Source organism: Ruditapes philippinarum, unplaced genomic scaffold (genome assembly GCF_026571515.1).
Source record: "Ruditapes philippinarum isolate M1 unplaced genomic scaffold, ASM2657151v2 ctg7816_1_1_1_1, whole genome shotgun sequence".
Classification (NCBI taxonomy): domain Eukaryota; kingdom Metazoa; phylum Mollusca; class Bivalvia; order Venerida; family Veneridae; genus Ruditapes; species Ruditapes philippinarum.
The window spans coordinates 1-21,134 of record NW_026866419.1 but is presented as its reverse complement, the minus strand read 5'-3'; the positions used below and the strand labels follow the sequence as shown (position 1 = coordinate 21,134).

Below are 21,134 nucleotides of genomic sequence, written 5' to 3'. Positions count from 1 at the left end.
CCTTGTGACCCAAAAATCAATAGGGGTCTTCTACCCAATATGGACAATCATCCTATGAAGTTTGAATATTGTGGGCCAAATGGAACTTAAGTTATGCTCCGGACACTGTTTTTGGTTTTAAGGTAATTGTGACCTTGACCTTTGACCTAGTGACCCCAAAATCAATAGGGGTCTTTTGCCCACTATGGACAATCATCCTATGAAGTTTGAACATTGTGGGTCGAATGGAACTTAAGTTATGCTCCGGAAACTGTTTTCAGTTTTAAGGTCATAGTGACCTTGACCTTTGACCTTTTGACCCCAAAATCAATAGGGGTCTTCTACCCACTATGGACAATCATCCTATGAAGTTTGAACATTGTGGGTCAATTGGAACTTAAGTTATGCTCCGGAAACTGTTTTCAGTATCAAGGTAATAGTGACCTTGACCTTTGACCTTGTGACCCCAAAATCAATAGGGGTCTTCTACCCAATATGGACAATCATCCTATTAAGTTTGAACATTGTGGGTTGAATGGAACTTAAGTTATGCTCCGGAAACTGTTTTCAGTTTTAAGGTCATAGTGACCTTGACCTTTGACCTCAATATCAATAGGGGTCTTCTACCCACTATGGACAATCATCCTATGAAGTTTGAACATTGTGGGTCCAATGGAACTTAAGTTATGCTCCGGAAACTGTTTTCAGTTTTAAGGTCATAGTGACCTTGACCTTTGACCTTTTGACCCCAAAATCAATAGGGGTCTTCTACCCACTATGGACAATCATCCTATGAAGTTTGAACATTGTGGGTCAATTGGAACTTAAGTTATGCTCCGGAAACTGTTTTCAGTATCAAGGTAATAGTGACCTTGACCTTTGACCTTGTGACCCCAAAATCAATAGGGGTCTTCAACCCAATATGGACAATCATCCTATGAAGTTTGAACATTGTGGGTCGAATGGAACTTAAGTAATGCTCCGGAAACTGTTTTCAGTTTTAAGGTCATAGTGACCTTGACCTTTGACCTTTTGACCCCAAAATCAAAAGGGGTCTTCTACCCAATATGGGCAATCATCCTATGAAGTTTGAACATTATGGGCCAAATGGAACTTAAGTTATGCTCCGGAAACCAAATTGCTAACGGACGGACGGACGGACGGACGGACGGACGGACGTACGTACGGACGGACGGACGGACAGACAGACAGACAGACAGACAGACGGACGCCAGGGGGTATAACATAATATGCCCTTTCGGGCATATAAAAATTATACACAATACAGGTCTTTAAGATGTTTATAAGGTAATTGAAATTATTAAATAAGTTATGACTTATAAGCAAACATATATAATTATGCATGTTTACCTTGTACGATTCTGGAAATAGGTCTTTGCACAATGTGAAAAATGGTTCCGGATTTTCCTGCAATAAAAATGTTATTTCAAATGTTATTTTCATGCTTTTTAAATGGACTTACCATTTGTCTTCTCTAATTAATTTAAACATATTGATTTTAGCTTTTTACTAACATATTTATAATGAAACTGAAATATGCAAATGCATCAAAAACCCTGTCGTGGCTGGGATTTGAAGTTATGACCAAGAAGAAAGAAACAAGGCCCTTACTGAGGGAAAGAATTGATTCCCTGACACAGTTGTCAGAGGTTATACCTATAGTTATTAAGGTAGGTAAACACTCAACCATAACAAGCTTGAATCTTACTAATATTTAGAACTTATTTGAACCAATTTCGAGTCCACTGCCTGGTTTAACCAGTACTAGTGACACATGAGGTAAAATGATTGTGACCCCCAGCAGGGCTCGATCCTGCAATATCTTAAATGAGAGGTGGTCACTTTAACCATCAGGCCACCAAACCTAAAAATTATTCATGTGTAAAGAAAATCAAGTACTTTTAACCATACTTGCTTAAAATTATCAAAAGAGAAAACAAAATAAGAACTACTTTTTACATAGCCTTTGTACCTAAAACATAATTAAAATACATACACTATACAAGAAGTTTATATCAATCTGTTAAAACAAATCATATATCAATCTATTTGAAAAATAAACATCACAATCATTCATAACGTGAAAATATGGATCATAAAAGTTCCTCTCTAATTTTTTAACTTTGGACCCCAAAGTTGAATTTATTTATTTTTCAAAAATATGGATCATAATTTATAGATTAATCAAAATGTTCTTACCAAAATTTTCATTCACCTTGAAAGTTAGGATTCAAATAACTAAATTTAAAATATAATTTCTTGCATCTGTGATATGAAAATCTATTGTATTTTTAACCTTTTTGAATTATTATTATGTTAAATATCGCAATGTCAAAGACGAACTAAGTTTAACCTTTTTAGAACTTACATGGAATACACCATTTATCAAACACAGACCAAGTTAAATCTTTAAAAATTGACATGTGAATACATCATTTATCAAACACAGACTAAGTTACATCTTTGAAAACTTACATGGAAACACCATTTATCAAACACAGACTAAGTTACATCTTTGAAAACTTACATGGGAAACACCATTTATCAAACACAGACTAAGTTACATCTTTGAAAACTTACATGGGAAACACCATTTATCAAACACAGACCAAGTTAAATCTTTAAAAATTGACATGTGAATACATCATTTATCAAACACAGACCAAGTTAAATCTTTGAAAACTTACATGGCAAACATCATTTATCAAACACAGACCAAGTTAAATCTTTGAAAACTTACATGGCAAACATCATTTATCAAACACAGACCAAGTTAAATCTTTGAAAACTTACATGGCAAACATCATTTATCAACCACAGACCAAGTTAAATCTTTGAAAACTTACATGGAATACATCATTTATCAAACACAGACCAAGTTAAATCTTTAAAAGCTGACATGGCAAACATCATTTATCAAACACAGACCAAGCAAGTTAAACCTTTGAAAACTGACATGGCAAACACCATTTATCAAACACAGACCAAGTTAAATCTTTGAAACACCTTTTATTTACACAGACCAAGTTTAACCTTAAATAAATTACATGGTAAACACAATTTATCAAACACAGACCAAGTTAAATCTTTGAAACTTACATGGAAAACACCTTTTATTTACACAGACCAAGTTTAACCTTAAATAACTTACCTGGGAAACACAATTTATTAAACACAGACCAAGTTTAACATTGGAGAACTTACATGGAAAAAACCTATATCAAAGATGGCCTGAGGATGTGGTAGATTATATTTCTGCAGGTTGTCGTACAATCCACTACCTGGTGATCTAAAGTCAGGAATACCAGCAGCTGTAAGAAAAATGTAGAATAGTATTTACATCTACATGTACTTTCCTACAAGATGGATTTCATATTAGAGTATAGTAATTTTTCAACTGAAACAATAAAATTCTTACATCAAATCCTTGTTTAACCCCCCCCCCCCCCAATTTAATACCTCATCAAATTTGATATTACTTTCTTCTGAACATCATTTTGTTTTGTTTTTTTTGTTTGTTTTGGGTTTTACGTCACATTGACACAGTATAGGTCATATCGCGACGTTCCAGCTTTACTGGTGGAGGAAGACCTCAGGTGCCCCTCCGTGCATTATTTCAGGCACGAACGGGCACCTGAGTAGAACCACAGACGTTCCATAAGCTAGCTGGATAGCTTCCTCACATGAAAGAATCCAAAGTCCCTGTCGGGATTATCATTTTGCAAAGTATAATCAGATTAAATATAAACAAAAGAGTCATGATGGCCCTAAATGGCAAGTTGCCAAGTGTAACCACAAACTATTTTATATGGAACTGAAACAATTTGAATTTTTTTCTTACAGTTTCACCCTAAGATTCTTGTTAAGTTTTATACCTGCTATTTGTTAACAGAAAGAAGTCAATTAAGAATTTACTGATACATAAAAATCACTTTGATGTTTTAAGAACTCAACTGTGTTATGGCAATATTTTGTGACATAAACAAAACCTTTTTCCAATCAAGGTCAAATTAGAATATAGAACATCTTATGTTACAAAAAAACTTTGATCCTGACTGAACTAACATGAGTAAGTTAAAGCTAAAACAATTTTTAAAAGTGAATACTTTTCTGACATACATGTTGATATTCCTGCACCAGCCATGGTAACAATATTCTTGCACTTGTCACTTTTAAAATATCTAGCAATGCCTTCAAAACTGACTTCATCTAGGACACTCTCTGGCTTCGGTTCATCACTGATGTTCATAGATTTCTTCATACATTCTGTCAGCCATTCAGCTTTTAAATAAAAGTGCATGTTTAATTATCTATTAGTACACTCCAAACATTTCAAAGAATCCTTAGTGAACATTTCAATCAAGTGAAAATCGAAAATTTCAAAGAATCCTTAGTGAACATTTCAATCAAGTGAAAATCGAAAATTTCAAAGAATCCTTAGTGAACATTTCAATCAAGTGAAAATCGAAAATTTCAAAGAATCCTTAGTGAACATTTCAATCAAGTGAATATCAAAAATTTCAAAGAATCCTTAGTGAACATTTCAATCAAGTAAAAATTGAAAATTTCAAAGAATCCAGTGAAAATTGAAAGTACGTATTAGTGAAAACTGAAAATTTCAGAATGTCAATTGAATATTAAAAATTTCACTGAATCCAGTGCAAACTGAAAATTTCAGAGTATCCAGAGATAAAGTTTAGAGTATCCTGTAAGAAGTTCAGAGTATATAGTGAAAATTTAATGTTCAAAATTATCAAGTTAAAATTTCAGAGTAGTCATCAGTAACGCACTTACACTAAAGCATTTTTATCTATTATGATTTGGCAAAAGTAGTCATGTAGTTAATTCTACAGTAGCTTGCAATTTTAACAACTACTGGACATACATGTTTATTAATTTCAAAAATTAAAGTATAAAATGTCTTAGGTGTACAATTTTCCATTATCTGTACATCTTCCCAATCCAGTTTTACTTTAAACATGTTATCATATATATATGGTAACAGTCATTATTTAAATATTTATTCTCAGCATATTAATCTGCCTCAAAGAATCACATAAAATGGCAAACAAAAAAGTCATTTACTAAAATGTTCTTGACTAAAGGCTCTGTACCAATTCTTCAAACTCCAGAGTAAATAGTACAAGTCAAACTGAGCATGTTTTTTCTGATGTTTTGATTTCTGTTGTTGTCGTCTTTTTCTGGATACTACCACCATTTTATCTTTGATCGGACAAGGAAAATGTTATACACACTAAACCGTCCAATGTAGGATTAATTGGATACTACAGTGTCCAATACAGGAAATATATTGGACTGTCACCAAACATATTTCAAAAGATATCATAATAAGTAAATACTTGTTTGAATAATTTATGTAAATGAATAAAAGAGTCTTATCAATTTTAATATACACATTAGTGCCATATTACCTCCACTATCCGACCATAAGTGATATCAATTCACTTCATATGTATTTATACCATATATTCTTGAATAAATGCCCCATACCATTTTTTTTTTACTTACAAAGATGATAGTGGTTTATTATATATTCACGGCAATTAGCACAAAATTTACCACTGCTGGTGCTTTTTATATAGTATCCAGCCAGAAACTAATACAAAAAAGTTAACATAATTTCTTTTCAATTTAATGATATTACAACTTTTACACATGCTAAACTTTTGCCCCCAAGGTAGCTTTTAGAGAAAATATGGTACATATGAAATAAATCAGTATGTTACATTTGTATACATTACCTGTGGATTGGTTTGATGTTGTCTGTTCCAGAAGACTTGGCTTTTTTTCACTCTTGTCCTCTGCAGCTTCGGCCCCTGATGCCGCATCTGCTCCAACTTCATCCTTGCCCTTGACACCATCTTTATCACTGGCTGTAAATTATAAATAATATGTTCTTGTTTATTTACATGTGAAGGAACTTTGACTAGCTTACAAAAAAAAAAATCTACCTAGGTGGTTGTTAATACATGTACTTGAACCTCTAAACTATTCGACTAGCTTGCAAATACCTACCTGGATGGCTTTTAAAGCTACTATCCCACATTTTATAGTTAGGGCATTTTTGAAATAAAATTTCATCATTGGCACGTAGGACTGTCATTGAATATGGCAATATTTATATATTATCGATATTTGTCATCCGATACAATATCGATACACACTTTCAAATATCGATACAAGCTAAAATTCATTTATTTCTGTTGGTGAATATACCTCTCTATTCTGCCTAATAAGAGAAGTCACTTTTTTCCAGTTTTCTTGGCTAACTTGAACTTTAAACTCTGTTTTCAAATTTCATAAACAAAATAACAGAAAAAACAAACTTTGTAGTACAGTGTAATGTCTAATAGAACATGCATAACACCATGATCCCAAATTATAACACATATCTAATTGTTTTTCATTGTATCTACATGTACTGTCAAAGTCGATATATTGATATATCATCGATATTTGTTTCTCGATATATCAATACAAAATTTACCATCAATGACAGCCCTATTGGCTCATGCATTTATATGGAACTAGATGATTAATACATGTTTTTCTAAAGAAAAAACATAAAAGTAAAGTTTTTGCTATGTTAATGATGCTGTATTATTTAAACTGTTGCAATGTTTTATTTTGTAAATATTGACTTAAATTATACACACACTGGTTGCAAGTAGTATCCGTTGGTTGCAGATAGAACAGATGTGTACTTGGTAAGTATTTTATTCTGCAATTGATTGCTGCACAGCATTTCATAGAAATTTATGTCTATAAAAAGAGACAACAAAAGAAAAACATATATCGGTAATCTAGTTTAAAACCGTAAGCTCTACCTGCCTCAAGCAATCTACTCTCAACTTGTTTAAGGGTGTGCTTTAAGAGATGTTTATATCTGTGTCAAGTGAAACATAACAACCGTTAGGTAACAGATATCTCAAGGAAACTGCTAATTTTACTTCTATGCATACAATGTATTTAATAACTGTAAACAAATATGTTGATGTTTTTTACACCCATTTTCTGTGGGAGAGTAGCTTTAATACTTGAACCCCTGACCTACCACAGCATAAAATGATTACTCATAGCTTAACATCACACTGTTATATTTTATACCAGACTTCAAGTATTTGTGAACATTTATTACTTGTTTATTACATTGTATTTATAAAACCCTTACACTGTAGTGAAACAAGGAAGAAATGTATTATGATCTACTTTAAGAAGTTTAAATTTTTTTTATGAGTGCTGTTATTTGTAAAAGGAAATTATGGAAGATGTTCAACACCTGGTCTCAAATTATTTTATTAACTATCAAGGATGTATTAAATTTTGTCAATTTGGGAGTGTACCTGTATCAACCTTCCATAATTGGGAAAAATTCTTAAATTTGAAAATTCTTAGCAGAAAATCAGTCAGTCTCACAAATCAGTTTTATACACTCCATTACATGAATTTTCCATTAAGAAAATAAGAACATAAGGTCATTTAATAGAATGACTTCAGAATGTTTTCTTTGTTTTCATCATTTTCCAGCTTTTTAAGAACAATATTCCTGATAATCTTCAACCTACATTTTAATAAGAACCAGAAAAAATGGCCACTATTTTTGATTGAATGAAAATGGGGGAATTTAAGCCTTCATTACAAATGAACAAGAGAGCCATGATGGCCCTGGATTGCTCACCTGAGATACATGTTCAATCCTAGGAAAGTTTACAACTTTTCAATTCAGAAAACAGAAATTATGTCACATTGGGTTTGTCATTTTGGACCTAAGCTGCAAATCTTATACATTGATTTATACCACAGATGGCTGACTCAGCCACACTCGCAGTTTTTTCTTATAAAATAGTTATAGTATTTGCCATAACAATTTGTTTATGCAAAGTTATATTTATGATTGAATAATATTATATTATATTAAGTTTAAGTTGTAACATTGTTGTATTTTATGCTCCTGATTTGTTGTTAAATTATTTGTATGAAAGATCAATTCGAGGGTTCAAAGGTAAAAGGTAATAACTGCCATTTTCTAGATTTCGAGAAAAACGCAAAAAACATATATTTTAATACAACTTTATTTTTCGTAATATTTTTATAACAATTTTGATTATCCCATATTTGTTGACTACATTATATCATATTTTGTTTAGTTTACCTTGCTTGGTGCTGATAAAACACTTGTAATTATGTTTTGTTTTAAAGTTCTAAGATTAAAATAATATCATTTTACAGAAGTAAAAGGTAATAAATGTACTTAGATCCTGTCAAGACAACAAGTTTGAGCGGTAAAAGGTAATAATTGCACTTACGACCTTTTACTTCTGAAGGTTTAGCAATAAAAGTTAGAGATAGATTGTGGTAAAAGGTTGTTAGTGCAGTTATAGCCTTGTTCCTCTGAAAATAATTTACATGTTGCAGTAATTGTTATTGTTGCAAATTTATTAATTATGTACTTACTTTGAAGAACACACGTAATGTCATTAACACACATGCACAATAATACTCGTACACAAAATTGACAATTTTCATTCATAGAAATATGAAATATGTACCAGCTCAATATTTAGATTCTACAGAAATAAATTGATAACTAAAAAGTTAGGGAAATATGCACTAAAATCTAAGTTTACAAATTTTCATTTATTTTGAATGTTCTTTGGTACAATGTATATAATCGAACTGAAGTCAACCAGACCCCAGACATCAGCAATTAAGGATATTAGTGACCCATATCATAGTTAAGTAAATAAAGACTACTGTTTCATGTCACAAAATGTGAATGTTTGTCATTAATTATTCCATGAAGTTCACTCATCTTCTTCACTCTCGCTAACAGTTTGTCTTTTATAGATTTGCTGCATAGCAATCACTCGTAGTATGATTCGTACTCCTTCGGAATTGTCTCAGAGGCAACAAGTGACATCAAATCAGCTTTTTTTTGCAGCATATATTGAAAGTTTCTCTATATAAGCCTTTCGTGGAGCCTTTAGGGACTTTTCTTTGCTTCTGCTCTTCTTCTGCATTAACCTAACTTCCTTGAACTCACTAACATCAAAAACCATAGTTCACAAAATTACTGTATTCCTTCATTTCTTTGTCTTTACGAACTTGAATCCATTTTATATTCAGCCAATAAACACGTTCTCCATCAACATTAATTTTCATTGAGCCAAAGTTTTGTTCTTTGTACAACTTGTAATCTAGTACGTCAGTTTATTTTATTAGAACAACAATATATGTTTGCTTCCGGCGTGCTAATGATATAACTGTTTCCCACTGAGATGGAACATGTACTTTTGTGAGGCTTTTTGCATGCTCGATAGATGCATGTATGGAATCACATTCCATTTCTGAATGACCACTTTGGAGTAAATTGTGGTTTATACACTTGATGTGTGGAATATACTGGACACAGTGAACTAAGCAACTTGCAACAAACTGATTGCAATTCTGTCCCCCACATGTATCACTATATAATGTCACTTCTTCAATAACAGATGTACGTCTTACTTGCATCAGAAGTAACATACAAGTACACACAAGTTCCTTCTTCGCACGAGCCTCGTTTCCCTGTGTCTCATCCCAAAGATAACAAGTCCCGTTACCATTTCCCAGTTCATAGAATGACAAATTGGACAAATTGTAACAACACAGTTTTCTTTTGTAATAAAGTTCACCAATTAAACTGCATGGTGTTTGGCGATACAGCCTGGATATCAAATGCCAACACAGAAAACTTTGGATCTTTCTTTGCCCGTTCTTTATCGGTTGATTTTTCCATTCTAGCATTATTTTTTCTTTCTTGGTGTGCCTGATATTTTGCTTTTGCTGGCTCATCTAGTCTATCTTCTATTCTCAAAGTGTCATACAGATTGCACTTTCTTAGGATGGAGGAAAGACAAGTTACATTCTGTACAGAAAATGTTTCTGTACACAGCCTCTGAAACACACCTTCTATTTTGTCCTTTGCATTTTTCTACATACAGTGAGTACATTCGTCTTATACTTAAATATTGTGTTAGATTCTTCCTGTTGAAAGCTTCTCGCGTGTAGTGTGATTCAAAAGTCGGAGAGCTTTCGATGTGTTTCTTTACAAATGATCTGTGATATTTCTTTGTTTTATTTCCAGGCACAGCTTTCCCTTTCTTGTCATTTCCAACATATAACCCTGCCACTTTGTGCTTAACTGCGTTTGCAACTGTTTTGGAACCGACATCGAGAGTTTTTAGAAAAAGTCATTGCACACTCTAACCATTTTGCCACCAACTGTGAAGAAAAACGAATTTGAAATAGTTCTTTGTTTTCTTCTCTGTTTAGATACCTTTTCTGGTTCTTTATTGGCAACATGGAAACAAATGAATTGCCGCTGACTTTTGTAATCACCCATTGACCAGTATGTACTGAATATTTTCTGTCTTTCATCTTCGGTTATATTCTCACTGCATTTAAATCTACAAGATAAATTTCTTGGGGAAAGAGATAACAGATAGTGCCTGTGAACTGTATGAATGCAGTATTCTGTCAGAAGAAAAAGGTGATAAAATCAGTTATAACCTTTTTCCACTACAGATTCTTCATAACATGGGGAACAACAAGTAAACAACAGGTAATAAGTACACTTAGAACCTTTTACCCCTACATAATTTGTAGAAAAGAAGTTATTACAAAATACTTTTTAATGTTTGAGGATTGAATATTTGTATTATATTTTCGCCAAACATAAAGGACAATAAGTACATTATAAAAAACATAAAAAGTCGATTTCAGCAAAAATGGCAGTTATAACCTTTTACTTTTGAACCCTCGAATTATTAAATCACATTTGTTAATTAAGCACATTATGTGACATGTTACGATGTAATTACATGTATAATCAAAGAAACTTGTTTCATAACGGTATGATCTGAGTGGAATAAATAAATAATCAAATTAACAATTTTGAAAATCAAATAGAAAATTTGAAATAAAATAATGGAGAAAAGCAAAAACAATTTTAGCAACTTATAGCAATTGTATTTTTAAATAGATAAAAATCGAACATAAAAGCAGAATCAACTAGAACTATCGCTGAATGCGATTCATACCCCCACCAATGCCCTTGACAGAAGACGACTTGGAATGGTGGTTAAGAAAATAACTTTAGTGGCACATATACATAAAAAGAAATTATCTCTGGTGAAAAAAAAGACTTATTGTACAGGTAATGGTATAAATATATATTGTCAAATCATGTTCTAAACAGTTACAAAAAAACTTTCATTTTCCAATGTACTGAACATTTTATATGTCAATTTTTGACCTTCAAGTGTGACTTTGACCTTAAGCTGGCACAAGGGTAAGATGGGTTCTGCATATTACCCAGTAGGGGTGAACATTTGAGTGAAGTTTGAAGAAAATCCTTCCACTAGTATAGAATTTATAGAGCGGACACAACATATTGTCTAGTATTGATTGTATGTAAATTATAAGACTTAAAAAGGGGCATAACTTTGTCAAAAAGCAATACAGAGTTATGAAACTTGACCTGCATATCTTATTTGTAACACCTCATATATCTTTTAAGTTTCAAGCAAATACCTGTGCTAGTTTCAGAAATATTCAAGTACATGTTAAAATTTAAGAACATTTTCTAAGTAAATTTTTTACCTTCAGGTGTGACCTTGACCTTTAGCCGGCACAAAGGTTACATGAATTCTGCACATAACCTTGTTGAGTTGAACATTTGAGTAAAGTTTGAAGAAAATTCTTCCATTAGTATAGGATTTATAGAGCGGACACAACATATTGTCTTATATTTGGTTGTATGTAAATTTGAAGGCTTAACAAGAGCTGTCGGTAAGAAAAGCAACGCTCGACTATTCTTAGTGCTTGAAAGTAAAAAAAAATGCTTGATAAAGATACCTCCTCCTGTTTACAGGTTAGGGTAATGATGGTGAACAAGTGTGCAAAGTTTCAAAGCCATATGTCAATGGACTTTGAAAATATTTGAGGTATTACAAAAACTTTAACGTAAATTCTAAGTCGAACAAGAGCTGTCGGTAGGACAGCACGCTCGACTATTCTAAGTGCTTGATAGTAAAAGAGCCTTGATAATGTTAAATTTTTTAAGTTCACAAAAGGGCTAATTTTATTTTTTAAATTCATGTTATAGGCCTTAGAGAGAGTCTAATTATACAGTATTGGCTTGATTATTCAGAAGGTAATGTCACAAGGGTGTTTTATTGAGTATAATAATACTAATTACCTATGAATACATAAATTTGACAGAAAAGGTACAAAGGCTTGTTATTAAGATGTTTTATGAAGTAAATCACTGCTTTATTATTATGAATGCATAAAATTGTCCCAAAAAAGGCACAAACCCTTCAGTAGTTATTGAGCTTACAAGCAAAACTTTACCATGAATTTCTAAGTTGAAAAAGGGGAGAAAAATCAGCCTAAATGCAAGATAGAATAATGGATCTTTGTCAGTGACCTACAATTATGACCCTAAATGCATATGTGAAGTTTTAAATAAATATCTTTAATAGTTATTGAGATATGTAAAACTTGCATGTAAACATTAACCAAGAGACTAAGTAGAAAAGGGGATATGAATCAGCCTTAATGCAAGATATAGTTATGGAACTTGGTCAGTGACATACAATTATGACCCTCCAATTATGACCCTAAGTGCATGTGTAAAGTTTCAAGTATATATCTTTGAAGACCTTTAACCTTTAACCAAAATTTCAAAGTTTCAAAGGGGCAAATAATTCTGCAAATATTGCAGGCAGAGTTATGCAATTTTGCAAACTGATGTACATTGTTACTATAAAAAAGTATTTTAAATTTCAATTGAATATCTCAAGCAATAATTGAGATATTTGACTTTACAAAAAACTTTAACCAAAATTTCTAAGTTAAAAAGGGGCATAATTCTGTCAATATTGTAGGCAGAGTTATCCAACTTGTCAATCTGATGTACCTTGTTATTATAAATAAGTATTGTAAGTTTCAATTGAATATCTCAAGCAATAATTGAGATATTTGACTTTACAAAAAACGTTAACCAAATTTTCTAAGTTAAAAAGGGGCATAATTCTGTCAATATTGTAGGCAGAGTTATCCAACTTGTCAATCTGATGTACCTTGTTACTATAAATAAGTATTGTAAGTTTCAATTGAATATCTCAAGTAATAATTGAGATATTTGACTTTACAAAAAACTTTAACCAACGCAGACGCGGACGCGGACGCTGACGCCATGGCGACTACAATAGCTCTCATATTCTTCAAATAGTCGAGCTAAAAAGGGGCAAAATTCTGTCAAAATGCTTGATGCAGTTACCGCCTCCTGTTTACAGGTTGGGGTAATGATGGTGAACAAGTGTGCAAAGTTTTAAAGCCATATGTCAATGGACTTTGAAATATTTGAGGTATTACAAAAACTTTAACATAAATTCTAAGTCGAAAAAAGGGGCATAATTCTGTCAAAAGGCTTGATACAGTTACCTTCTCCTGTTTACAGGTTGGGGTAATGATGGTGAACAAGTGTGCAAAGTTTCAAAGCCATTTGTCAATGGACTTTGAAAATATTTGAACTATTACAAAAACTTTAACGTAAATTCTAAGTCGAAAAAGGGGCATAATTCTGTCAAAATGCTTGATACAGTTACCTCCTCCTGTTTACTGGTAAGGGTAATGATGGTGAACAAGTGTGCAAAGTTTCAAAGCCATATGTCAATGGACTTTGAAAATATTTGAGGTATTACAAAAACTTTAACGTAAATTCTAAGTCAAAAAAGGGGCATAATTCTGTCAAAATGCTTGATGCAGTTACCGCCTCCTGTTTACAGGTTGGGGTAATATTGGTGAACAAGTGTGCAAAGTTTTAAAGCCATATGTCAATGGACTTTGAAATATTTGAGGTATTACAAAAACTTTAACATAAATTCTAAGTCAAAAAAGGGGCATAATTCTGTCAAAATGCTTGATACAGTTACCTCCTCCTGTTTACAGGTTAGGGTAATGATGGTGAACAAGTGTGCAAAGTTTCAAAGCCATAAGTCAATGGACTTTGAAAATATTTGAACTATTACAAAAACTTTAACATAAGTGGTTACGCCGACGCAGACGCCGACGCTCGGGTGACTACAATAGCTCTACTTATTCTTATCGAATAGACGAGCTAAAAAGGGGCATAACTTTGTTAAAATGCAATACAGAGTAATGAAACTTGACCAGCATATCTTAATTGCGACACTTCATATATATTTTAAGTTTCAAGAAAATACCTTTTCTAGTTTCAGAAATATTCAAATATTTAAAAATATCTTCTATGTCAATTTTTGACCTTCAAGTGTGACCTTGACTTTAAGCCGACAAAAGGGTGACATGAGTTCTGCCCATTACCTTGTTGAGGTGAACATTTGAGCCAAGATTGAAGAAAATCTAGGACTTAAAGAGCGGACACGACATACTTTCCAATATTTGTTTGTTTAATTTTTGACCTTCAATTGTGACCTTGACCTTGAGCTGACACATGGGCAACATGAGTTCTGCACATCCCCTTGTTGAGGTGAACATTTGAGCCAAGTTTGAAGAAAATCTTTCAATTAGTGTAGAACGTAAAGAGCAGACACAACATACTGTCTAATATTTCACAGAACATGCAATCTTTACTTAATGATAAACAAACTTCTACGTATATGTTAGTGTTCATCCGTGCTGTTCTACAGAAACAAGCATTTGATAGTATTGCGGGCAATACAGTAGTCCCCTACCGGTCCCTCAAAAAGTTCTTTAATTGTCATACACTCCTGTGTATTGCCATTTATAATGAATTTGAGGATGAAGTCTGTATTTGAAAATATCGACCACAAAACATAATAAAATAAGTTTGTTTATATCACAGTAATGTGTTAAGTTTCCATGCTTAGTAAGGAAATTATGTTTATACAACCTTGTCATATTATTACGATGTGGGATTTTAAAGTAAATCCTATAAGGAATGAAGAAGTTGGAGTGAAAATACCAGTTTCTCGAAAAAAATCTAAGTTCAAGGGGGACATAATTCTGGAAATAGTCTTGCTAGAGTATTTAACCTTCTAAAAATCTAAGTTCAAGGGGGACATAATTCTGGAAATAGTCTTGCTAGAGTATTTAACCTTCTCAAAAATGTCGAGTGATAATAAGAAACATATATATGAAGTTTGAAGTAGATACATTAGGAAATAAAGAAGTTATTTAAAAAAGACAACATTTTTTCCCCTAAAAAATCTAAGTTCAAGGGAGGTAATATTAATATTTTTTGTGCTAGAGTTATAAACCTTGTCACATATGATGTGGTTGATGACCAGGAACTTATATTTAAAGTTTGAAGTAAACACCTTAAGAAATAAAGAACATATAGTGAAAAGGCTGAAAAATTTAAATCAGAAATCTTGAAATTCAGGCTATTTGTTGCCATAGCAACCAGAATTTTCAACATAGGAAGAAAATAAAAAGATGTGCATAATCTCCAGACTGCCATCTACCCATATTTCAAGTTTCATAAAAATATTTTCAGTACTTTTTGAGTTATCACTGGATCCAGTTTATGTGTTAAATTTGCCATATTTTCAGACTATTTGTTGCCATAGCAACCAGAATTTTCAACATAGGAAGGAAAAAAAAAGACGTGCATAATCTCCATACTGCCATCTATCCATATATCAAGTTTCATAAAAATATTTTCAGTACTTTTTGCGTTATCGCGGGATCCAGTTTTGTGGACGGACGGACTGACGGACTGACAGACCTGACAGACAGACAGACGGACAGACAGACGGACAGACAGACAGACGGACAGACGGACGGAGGGTAAACCTAAAGTCCCCTCCGGTTAAACCGGTAGGGGACTAATTAGAAACTTCAACTGGAGCGATAGCAACCGAAGGATGTTTCTAATTTCTGTAGAACAGCTAATTTCTGTAGAACAGCTTCGGATGAATACTAACATATTTAGTGTCAAACTTTATTTGGCCTCATTAATATTCACTTTATTATGTCACTACCAGCGTGCTTTATTAATCAATGTTTAAATTTGATCTTATAAATATGCATGATTTACGTCACTTTGCGCGCGGAGACCCATGTACCCGTTGGCGGCATATGACTGATGCAAGTTGCCATTTGTTCAATATTGAAGCATTTATTTTCGGAAAACATTTCTGATGAGTAAGATAATTGTTACCTGATATGATTTATACACTTTTATGGAGACAACTGATACTCAGTAATGTATTTAATATGATTTATGTGTAGATAAGGTCAATTTACTGGCTTTCTGTATACTCATCCTATATTTACAAACACAGTTGTAATCACTGTTACTGAATAACTAACTGTACATTTTCATTCATTCAGGCATAATCACATGACATCATTTTCATTCATCATTATAAGAATTATGGGTAATGTCTTGTTCTTGTTGTGAGTTACTTTGCTCAGTGAACTGTCTCTTGTTATCCTGTGTTGTTAAGTGATGTCCAATAAATATCTTGTATATTTGTTAAGTAAGAATGTGATTGGATGAGAGTGATTTCATATCATTTTATGCGCGGGCAATTTACATTCCTTTTCTAAGAAATCATTTTCATACTTTGCATTGTAAGGTGAACTTCAGTAGTTCTTCATAGAACATTTTGAATATTGTACGTATTTATATAAATCAACTTTACGTTTGTTCTTTATAGAACGGATTTGATATTATTTTATATAACAGAGGTCAGCCAGTTGCACCTGGTAAGATATGTTTTACTTTAAATTACTTAAAATAAATGTAATGAAATGTATGAATTAAATAATTGAAAATAATTGAAATTATTTGAAATATGAAATGTTGAAATGATATCGATATAGAATTTGTATTTTAATTTGTGTTTTGTATTTCATGTATTTATAATGGTTTATGCATTTTATAGGTTTTCATATTCACATCATCAAAATAAATATTGAACACCCAGTCAGAGTTGGTCATGTCTTTCATCCAAACCATACTCTGCATATATATGTATACACTAAATGTCATGTGTTAACACAAGGTCACGTAATATATTTTCCAAAAACATGATGTCTACTTTCACTTTCTGTCTACCGAAAACAAAAGTGAATAGACATACGTGACTTTCCTCTTAGTTACAAAATACAAATTAATTAAGCCCTTTTTCTATATTCGTAATTTTGTATTTACACATGCAGTATCTTTTTCGCCAAAACGTGGATTTAAATCTGAACAATGAATGCCAAATCAATGTAGGTTGACCTTTTGACGTCATTTTCACTTAATTAATATTCAAAAGCGACCCACGAAAGCGCATGTGCAAATTTATGCAAATGACTATTTTTACAAACGCGATTCTATGAAGCACTTTGAAAAATAGAAGGTGACTATGAACAGAAATTGATATTGTATCGACTTTTGTTCTTCTATGAAAATTAACACTCATTATTTTGAAGAAATACAGCGTTTTCAAATGACGCAATTATCAGAGCCAAACAGCAATTATTTTCTGTGCCTTTTCTGTCATTTTTAAAGGTGTTGAAAATCATTGAAACAAAAAAGAATAATTATATATACTTATTATGTAATTTGTAAAGGATTTAAATTGATGTTATTCAACTGCAACTAAACAATCTTTTTATTATCGCCATTTGTGGAGACGACAACGATCGACATTCATACTTCCTTTATCCAACATATGGCCATTCATCTCTAACTCAATTGTGATTTCTTGGTTAAAATCGTCATTTAAAGACATAAAATGATATATGCATTTTTGACTTTAATAAATTTTGAAAAGTGCCATATGGCTAGACAAAACTGTGTGTCCTGGCTAGTCGTGCGTGGATCACATACGGCAAAAACTTTTGGCTAGCCCTAAAGGCCCGTACGATTATCCACTTTCTATTTCCTTTATTGTCCACTTTTTCCCTCTATATTTTTTGGAAGTGACTAGCCGTACGGGCCCGTACGGCTAGCCAAAAGTTCTAGCCGTACGTGAGTCACATACGACTAGCAAGGACACACTGTATTGGCTAGCCGTACGGCACTTTTCAAAATTATATGGAAGTCGAAAATGCATATGTTATTTTATGACTTTAAGCGAGGATTTTAACAAGAAACAGCATTAATTGTCTTCGGATGTTAACTTTTTAGAGATTAATCGCCTTGATGGCTATATATATCGATCTTTGTCATCGCAAGATGTCGAGAAAAAATAGCCTTTGGTTGCATTTACACCAATTAAAATAGTTAACAAAATTTTGATAATAATCTTTTTTTGTTTCATTAAGTTTAATTTTCGACACCTTTAATATGAAAAAAAAATCAACAAACACTGAAAATGATTGTTGTTGGGCTCTGATAATTGCGACAATTACCGACGGTATAGAAGTTTGTCTATCATTAAGGAAAGTTTGCATGTTCCGTGAAAGGCATTCTAAAATGCTATTGTCAGTCCCTGGATAGGTTTTAATTAAGGCTAATTAATTGATTGACTGTGCTTTTATGTTCGATATTTATCTACTGTTTTGAAAATTACATAATTATTTTTGCATTTCACCGTTCTTTTTATTTATTTATTTATTCCACTACGATCATTATTTATTCGATCCATGTGCTTAATTAACAAAAATGATTTAATAATTCATCTTTCATACAAATAAAACAACAAATGATAAGCATGAAAATCAACGACATTATAACTTTCGACTTCCATATAATTTTGAAAAGTGCCGTACGGCTAGACAATACAGTGCGTCCTGGCTAGTCGTACGTGACTCACGTACAGCTAGAACTTTTGGCTAGCCGTACGGGCCCGTACGGCTAGCCACTTCCATATTTTTTATTGTCAATGTAACTGTTTGATGTACTACTGATTTTCTTTAAATATTAGACAGACTTCTACATTTATTGAAATTTCATATCAATTTATGGTTGACATGTGTAAATTAATCTTATTCTAAAATCTAAATTATATTAAAAAATAGGGGATTTAGCTCAATACAGGATTGGAGCAGTACCTCTAGACGCTTGCAGAAATCATGATCACAAAATAGACAAATATAGTTTTTTTCGCATATTTTTACATTTTTCCTTCATTATCGCACTTAATTCGGTGTGATAAGATGAATTAGACCTGTTTTAGTTCATTCCGTTGGGTAAAAAGGCAAGATTTTAGCATTTTATCATTCAAGCGCCTTGTCCGGTATATACCGGAATACGGTATTTAGTGTGGTGCTCCAATCCTTTTTTTAGTCACAGCCAAAAATAGGGCACTTGATTTATGGCCATTATGTCCCGGGACGAAATGTCTTGAGGCCGAGATGACTTGAAATCCATATAGACGATGGCGCTAACGGAAAACAGATTATTTTCCCAATATGTTGCATTGTGAGAGAATATACACATTTATTCCATGAAGTTTTAGGCAGTCTGTTGAACTGTCAATGTATAATATTAGTAAAACGAAACAAGACGTACCGACTTCTTTATCCGATGACATTTTCTTTCAATGTTTACATTAACCGTAATCTCCCAGACGCTTGCAAAGTATGAACACCACTAAATATTTTCCCTCTTTTGCAGTAAAACTCGAATAAATAATGATAAAACGAACAAAATGAAGATTATCATTTATCAAAATTATTTTTCCTTATTTTCGCAATAAACATTAGTTTTTGCAGATTTATAGCGTTATAAATCAAACAATGGTTTATGCTACAGTATACTGTATCATGCCCACTGTTTGATTTTTAAAAAAAGAAAATGTCAGCAGAAAAAGAAATCGTTTTACTTGTATTATAATTTATAAACACTAGGATTTACAGTAAAGAATCTTGAAATGTACATACTTCTAAAATCGCTATAAATTGGACATATTAATATAAAATGAAATTCATCCTCTATATCCCCGGACGTACATAATTTAATGTGCATTTTCTCTGACTTCTTTCAATACTCATGTGTCTTCCAGATTCAATATGTAGTTTATAGGAATTTAATCTATTTTTTGCAAAAATTTATCTGTGTTTTGCATTTTCTAATAAATTAAGATACAGAGACCTTTCATATTTAACTTTAACATTGGAAGGAATACAATTGCAAGGAAGAGCATAACGCCATGTCTGCTCGCCATTGGGTTATATATATGTTCCTGAGACGTGATCTGAATACTGGTATAAACATTTTAATATTAACCGATTCTGGAAATAACCAAACTTCGGCAAATCCAGCGTTTTAATTTGTAACATGTCTCGAACTTTTGATGACCAATTGACAACATTTGAGTTATTTGATAGATCATATCTTTGAGAATTTAGAATAGTTGATAAAATGCAGTTTCGACTCTTATCGCCGTGTAACTTTACAGTAACCAATATTTTGCTATCCTAACATATCTTTTAATATACAGAGGAAATCTACCTAGTTCAGAATACAATGATAGAGTATTTGTTGACATTTTGACATTTAATAACGATTTACAAAATTTTCTTTGCACACGTTCAATATTTTCAGCTTTATTAAAGCCCCATACTTCACGGTTATAATTCAAAATAGATAAAACATAAGCATCAAACAAATTGAACATTATTTATATAGATATATCTAACTCTTTTGTAATGTTAAGTAAAGCGTTCATTGCCTTTAAGCCTTTTCCACTAAGGGTATTCGTTGCTTGTACAAACGAACCGCCACTAGAAAATACAATTCCTAAATAATTGAAGTTTTGAAAAATTTCTATACCAATTCCATCATATAACCATTTGTACTCTCTAAGAGAAGAATGTTCAAGTTGTAACTTAATACGTACATGTATAAGGAAAACGTAATCTTTTATATCTTCATCAAATCCCTCCCAAGGTGTACACGTCGCGGGGAAAACAGTCATGGCAGGTCAAGATTAATTCATCCCAAGTACCAGGGATAACTGGTTTACCTGACGTGACTAACTCAGCAGGGTGACACTAATTAACAAGGGCCGTTTTAATGTCATTTGAGTGAATTGTGTACGACGGACGGACGACCTGCGTGTCAGTTGAGCTAAATGTATTATACCCCTTCAGTACGGTTTCAACGAACGATAAAATAG

The 21,134-nt window shown here is 32.5% G+C and overlaps 1 protein-coding gene and 1 long non-coding RNA gene across 4 annotated transcripts in view; both read right to left on the bottom strand.

The window, feature by feature from the left end:
* Positions 1–19,606, bottom strand: part of LOC132732417 (NAD-dependent protein deacetylase sirtuin-2-like) — a 28,424-nt gene extending 8,818 nt beyond the window's left edge. The window contains exons 1-5 of the mRNA XM_060718833.1: positions 19,526–19,606; positions 5,763–5,894; positions 4,120–4,281; positions 3,205–3,311; positions 1,351–1,407 (exon numbers count right to left, since the gene is read on the bottom strand). Of these exons, the coding sequence (XP_060574816.1) occupies positions 1,351–1,407; positions 3,205–3,311; positions 4,120–4,281; positions 5,763–5,894; positions 19,526–19,547 (480 nt within the window). The 5' untranslated portion in view covers positions 19,548–19,606. The remainder of the gene's footprint in view (positions 1–1,350; positions 1,408–3,204; positions 3,312–4,119; positions 4,282–5,762; positions 5,895–19,525) is intronic.
* Positions 14,907–15,888, bottom strand: LOC132732418 (uncharacterized). Of its 3 annotated transcripts, none has more exons than XR_009626034.1 (3): positions 15,833–15,888; positions 15,168–15,799; positions 14,907–15,104 (listed from the first exon to the last, which is right to left on the bottom strand). It is a non-coding gene; the product is annotated as an uncharacterized LOC132732418 (long non-coding RNA). The 3 variants fall into 3 exon arrangements; XR_009626036.1 differs by having other exon boundaries at positions 15,845–15,860; XR_009626035.1 differs by having other exon boundaries at positions 15,837–15,852.
* Positions 19,607–21,134: the final 1,528 nt, after the last annotated feature.